The sequence below is a fragment of the Herpailurus yagouaroundi genome, unplaced genomic scaffold (genome assembly GCF_014898765.1).
Source record: "Herpailurus yagouaroundi ecotype Mexico unplaced genomic scaffold, PumYag 213, whole genome shotgun sequence".
Lineage (NCBI taxonomy): Eukaryota > Metazoa > Chordata > Mammalia > Carnivora > Felidae > Herpailurus > Herpailurus yagouaroundi.
Window position 1 is genome coordinate 7,481,273 of NW_024412444.1, and position 6,000 is coordinate 7,487,272.

The window sequence follows — 6,000 nt, forward strand, 5'->3', positions numbered from 1 at the left end:
ACCCTTTTCCTTACAACGGTGCCTTTGCTTTTTACATGCACATAGCAGTGCCATAGACCTGGGTTTAGTTCTTTACAAGCAAGGTGGTCACTCCAATTTCTCAGGAAGAGAACCTGAAGTATGTGATCCTTTAATCCTTTGCAAATATTTAGCGTGGACCTAATGTGTACCCAGGCAATCTCATTCCAGGACAAATTCCACAAGCAACTCCCACTGCCTGCTGGGGGCAGGCTCTTACCAAGAGAACATTTCTTACTTTCTGGAGCCCCTCCCACCCCCACCCTGCCTCTGTATTCACTAGCTTTTTACCTACATCAAGCTCTGGTGGGGAGCTAGACACATTTCCTTGGCTTCCTTTATATTATTAGATACACAGGCCTCTGATTTTCCACACATACAGCCAAAAATGCAGTTTCAGTGATTACCACTGATCACCTGATAGCGATCAACCCGTACCAAGGTACATCAAAGGCTTATTGGGGAGGGGAGCAGATGGGGAGAATCCAGAATTTGTTAGATAACTTCAGATGCCCTGAATTTGTACCGAAAGTTCTGATTCATGAAATGTGACCACAGGGAAGTTGTGCCCAGGATGAAAATGTTAACCCTATTTTTTTTTAATCTTGCAATTCAGAATGTACACCCATCTTAGAATCTTCACCTGATTAGAAATACCACTACACTGCCTGCATACTATACAAGTAAAATGTTGAGTAGAAATTCAGATTAAAAAAAAAACAACCATCCACCATAAAGGTCAAGAGGTAAAGCAGCAAAGCATTAGCAACATTTAATTTGTCTTCACCTAGGTAAAGCTAATCTAAGTGTCCAGACTGTCCTTTGCATCAAGAAGTTTCCAGAAAAACAAAAGAGGGGGTAAGGAGATGGGAGGGAGGTCCGCAGGAACAATTGCTATGGGGCATTTTTAATGATCTTACCTGAATGGCAAGAAAGTCCATTCCAATTGGCGCAGCAATATGTAACTGATTATATACATTAACTTGGGGAGTTTCAGAAAACAAAGAGGAATGTGAAAGGGGTTTTGTTTCCTTTTGCTGTCCCTGCACTGCTTCATGTAAACAATGTAATCTTTTACTCAGTGAAAACAAGTCCATGATTATGGGGAGGTGTTTCACTATTGAACAGTTGTGGTTTTTTTTTCTCATTTCAGCCAACTTTTCCTTAAAACTTTCTGCCTCTGGCAGCAGCAACTTCCCATTTCCAAAAAATCCTGATACGCCTATTTGTATTCATGTTCTAACTTCATCAACTCTGGAAGAAGGACACTTTAGAAGGAAACATGGAAGGCTGTATTCCACAACTGGGTCCAAGAGACCAAGTTTCAAGACTGGACAAAGATTCAGGTTCAAACAAGACACATGAAGCGGGGTGTAGGGGGTGAAGGGACCTGAATGATTTTTCACTCCATTCCTAAAGAGTAAGATTGCCAGCGTACAAATATTACCTCTGCGTTTTTCTAAGGCCGTAAATGGGGTGCCTGGGTGGTTCAATCGGTTAGGCAACAAACACTTGATTTCAGCTGGGGTCATGGTGCTGCAGTTCATGGATTTGAGCCCCCATGCCTGCTTGGGATTCTCTCTCCCTCTCTCTGCCCCTCCCACGTGCACGCTCTCTCAAAATAAATAAAAGTTTTTTAAAAAGTATCTTTAAGAAGGCCATAAAGGATGTCCATCACCAATAAGCAAGTCCATGCAAATGATCCGACAGCAGGAGAGGGAGATTCACTAGACATCAATCACCGATGGTCTGATTCTGACACATCCAAAGTACACAGAGCTTATCCATCTGAAGTGTTTCCAACGTCGGCCTCCTAGATGTAATGTAATTATGGTACAAAACATATCAGAATCAAAGAGAACAGTTTCACTCTGAGGGTGGAAAGAGAGAAGAAATCAATAAAAAAAAAAATTTTATGTTTCTGCTGAATAGCTTACAAATGTAAAATACATAAAATGTTAACCCTCTCACGTAACATTTTATATCCTGTTGCAAGCACTTAAATTCTCAAAGATGAGTTACATATGCGACACGCTTAAGTGAAGTATGAACCGGGTTTGCTTTTAAATAACGGGTTTGCTTTTAAATAACGAGCTGTTAGGGAGGGTGGAAGGGTATAGAAAAGATTGAATTGATCATCGCTGTAACGGGGTGGCGGGACCCACAGGGATCCATTGCATTTTCCTATTTTCATAAATCTTTCTATAACAGCGTATTTTCTAAAGCACGTAGGAAAAGAACGTACTAGGCACTAAAACATGTTTGATAACACTTCTGCTCTGGAAAGTGGAAACATCTCTTGAAACACTAACCGAGATGCGGGTCCCACACCTGCCATATACTGTACTTTTGTTGGAAGACTAACTAAAAGCCACTGTTTCCGACCAGCTGGGGAAAGATCCATGGCAGGGCTGTTTCCAAAATCCTCCCAAATTACAGCTACCCTGCATCCGAAACACGACCGGGGGACAAATACAAATGGAAAGTTGATCATTCTGAGAGGAAACAAAATAAGGGATTGGGGTTAAAACCTCACAAGGAGGACCCAACCAAACACCAGAAGCATTTTTATCCCTCCTGTCAACCAGATAAAAGCTTCCGAGGTTATGGAGGGCAAGGGGGGGGGGGTCCCCAAAGCAAATGAGGGCCCCCACTGGGTTTGGAGCGAGCCAGGAGCAGAAGCTCCCAGCTGAGGCTGCCTCCTCGCCCCAGGGCGCACCCGCAGGCCCCCGAGCCCGGAACCCGGCCGCGTGCGCCCCAACCCCGCTCCCACCGCGGCCCCACCGCACCCAGGAGGCCGAGCCGGCCGAGCTGAGGTGGTAGGAGCCCCACTAGTGGCTCGGGGGCGCCCCCTGAGGTCCAGCGGCGTCGCGGCACCTTCGGAAAACCGAAAGCCGGCGTCTCCCACGGTTCTGACATTTTAACTTTGCCTGGTTCCAGAGGCTGCTTGCTGCACCCTCTCCAAAAGGTACTTTTCCGAACCACAGCCCCTCTTCCCCGAGCCTCACACCATTGCACCTTCCCTTTCCAACAGTCTTGGGCTCCGGGGCAAGGAAATGTGCTATCTACCTCCCCGCGTGGGCACGAAAAGAAAACGTGGAAGGTGCAAACTGTCCAAGCCCCACGAAGGCGGCATCACTGGAGGTCCCATTTTGGATTTCACGCTTCCTGAGACACCAGGAAAAAGAAAACCATGGCCAGCCCACTGGCTGCACAGCCGAGGAAAGGAGGCGGCCAGAAGTGGAAGGAGAAATTCCTCTTCTTTCGCAGGGCTGCTCTTCTGCTGCCTCCCACTGCCCCTATTAAAGCGTGACCCTTACAACGCTCGACCCCACTATGCACCTGAGCCCACTCAGCCGGCAAGTCTACTGCAGAGAAAGTCTAGAAACAGCAGATGGGAAACACAAACACGGAGTCTTTTAAGGGAGAGAGGGCATTCTTAAGGAGAAACGTCCGCACCGCCCCTAGCCCCGTGGAGACGGAACCCCGGTGGGCAAACCCCAGGCCTCAGTGTTAGCTGTGGACGCGCGTCCTCGCTCACCATCCGAGCTAGGTTTCGGGGCAGTGGCAGGAGCTCCCTGCGGTTCCGGGGGCAGGAGGATGCGCAGAGGGGAAAGGGGTTGCCGTAGAGAAGACAGTGCCTTGCCTCTCTGCCCCTCGAGGCCACCCCGTGCCTGCAAAAGGGACACTCGCTGCCACTCCCGGAGCAGGTCCCTGAGGGCAGCGAGAGCGCCCGCGCCCTGTTGCAGGGCGCACGATGGAGCTGGGAGACCCGCTGCACCAAAACCTTGCGCTCAGGCCGCTCAGGGACAGGCGGCTGTGACCGCCTGAAACATCAGGGCACGTTCCTTTTTTCCTTCATTCAGATAACCCCCACCTCTGGGTAGCCAAGAGCTAATGGATGAGAGGGCAGAAACGTGGGGGGGGGGGTCCTCCATTCTTACGAGAGCGAGTGATAAAAAAGCGAATCGCCCCCTTCCCATCCCTTCCCCATGCTAGGGCAGAGGACGTGGCCTCCACCCCCGGGAAGCAGGGTCGGACAGACTCCAAGGAGCTCGGAGCTGTGTAGCTGTAGCCCCGGGCGCGGGGGGTTGGGGGGCTCCTGCAAGAGAGGCAAGGGAGGCGGCTGGCCTCTGCTCTCCCGGAGAGGAAAAAGGGTCCGCCAGTGGAGGGCTGGATGTGGAGGGTCGCCGAGCCGCACACTGCTACGTGCGGTGATTTATTATCGTCATCGATAGCCAATACTGTTGCCGTCTTAACCTGGCCAGAAAGGAGCGGGTCTAGGTCTGCCAGCCGCGAACAGCCTGCAAAAGGGCAAAGATGAAGGTAGGCAGGGCGCGCGAGACAGAAAAAAAAATCCGCCCCGTTCCGAACTGGAATCCAGCTGCCGACCACCCCCCGCCCCCGGCGCCCCTACTGGAGCAGCCCCGCGGAGCAGAGTTGCTGGGCAAAGGCGCCACGGGGTCGCGGTTGGGGGAGCCACGGGTCTCCCTAAACCGCCTGCTCCCAGCCCTCCTACCGCTCCCAGGCCCCAGCGCCCGGGAAAGCTGTCTCGCTCCAGCACGGAAGAGCAGCCTGTCCCCCAGCCCCGAACGGGGATCGCCCCTGGCTCCGGACACCAGAACGCAGGCGGCTCCCAACATCCCCAAGCCTCCACCACCAGCCTCTCCAAAGGGTCGGGAAGCCGCAAAGCAAGTCCCCCAATTCCGAGCTCCTTCAATCCTCTCCTAGGCGAGGGGCGCACCCTGGGCCCCCCAAACCCACAGAGGCATCCTCCCCTGGCCCCAGTCTCCTCAATCGCTCCAGAGCTCGCTCTCTCCCGAACCGCGGCGTGTCAGCAAAGCGAGCTTTTCTTCCTACTCCGGCTCCCTCAGAACCCCCCCCCCCCAAACCTGAGCGAGAGCAGACCTCTACGGCCCCTTGTCCCCCCGCCAGCCCTTGCTTCCATCCTCCCCAACCATCAGCCTCCCTAAACGCCGCCAGAACCAGCCGAGCGGATCCCTCTCTCTCCTTCCCGGGCGCCCGGCCCCCCTTCGCCCTCTCCAGGGTCCTCGGGACGGGCGCCCGAGCTCCGTGCCGCGGCGACAACTCCGCATCCCCCCGCGCGCGCCGGCCAGGGCCGGGTCCCCTCAGCGGCCGGCACTCACCGGGGAAGCACACGACATAATGGAGCACGGAACTGGTGATTTTCAGGAACAAAATCCACCAACACGGTTCCAGTAACCTCCGCATGTCCGAAAACGCACATCGAAAAGAGGAAGGCAGGGGGGGTAAACTTGTTGAATAAGTTCTTGCCTCCGTGTGAGCCTCCGCTAAGCCCGGGCTCTTCCCCTGCTCGCCCGCTCTACGGGCCCCCCGCGCTCGGCGGCCCGAGTCCCCCTGGAATCCGGGAAGCCGCCGAGCGCCCCCCGGAAAATCTCAAAAAGTGACCGGGAACGCGGAGCCACGCTGGGGACGATCCTCGGCGGAGAAGGGCTATTTTCCGTTCAAAAAAAGAGCAAGCCGAGCGAGCAGGGCCAGTGAGTAGTCGGCGGGCGGCGGCGATGCCGGGGGCCCGGGGCAGGCAGGGACCGCAGGCGGCGGCGGCGGCGGCGGCGAGCAGCCGAAGATCCCCAACTTGAGTCGGCGGCGCGGCGCAGCCCGAGAGCCGGCGGGCGGCGGCGGGGCTGAGCGCGGCGCGGCGTCTCCGGGCTTCAGGCAGGCAGCTCCTTCCAGGGCCCGGGGAAGGAAGGAGGCATGTTTGCGAGCGGGGAAGGGGAGGGGAGAGGCGGGGGGAGCGAAGAGCCCCCCAAAATAGAAACGGCCGGAGGAAACGGAGGAAAACACAAAGGATCTCAGAGGGGCGCTGGGGCGAGGGCGCCTTCAGTCCATGCTCCTGAAAGTTGTGGCTCCAGCGCAGGCTGGGGAGGAACGAGGAGCGCGGGGCTGGAAACTGGCCATGCCTCCATACAGGAAGTAACATGTGAGCATGGATCCTGGCAG

The 6,000-nt window shown here is 54.8% G+C and overlaps 1 protein-coding gene across 4 annotated transcripts in view; it reads right to left on the reverse strand.

Moving 5' to 3' along the window:
• PTPRG (protein tyrosine phosphatase receptor type G) overlaps window positions 1–5,994 on the reverse strand; it is a 722,691-nt gene extending 716,697 nt beyond the window's left edge. For all 4 annotated transcript variants that reach the window (XM_040454574.1, XM_040454572.1, XM_040454573.1 and 1 more), the window contains exon 1: window positions 5,166–5,994. In XM_040454574.1, coding sequence (XP_040310508.1) covers window positions 5,166–5,250 — 85 coding nt within the window. In that variant the 5' untranslated portion in view covers window positions 5,251–5,994. The remainder of the gene's footprint in view (window positions 1–5,165) is intronic.
• Window positions 5,995–6,000: the final 6 nt, after the last annotated feature.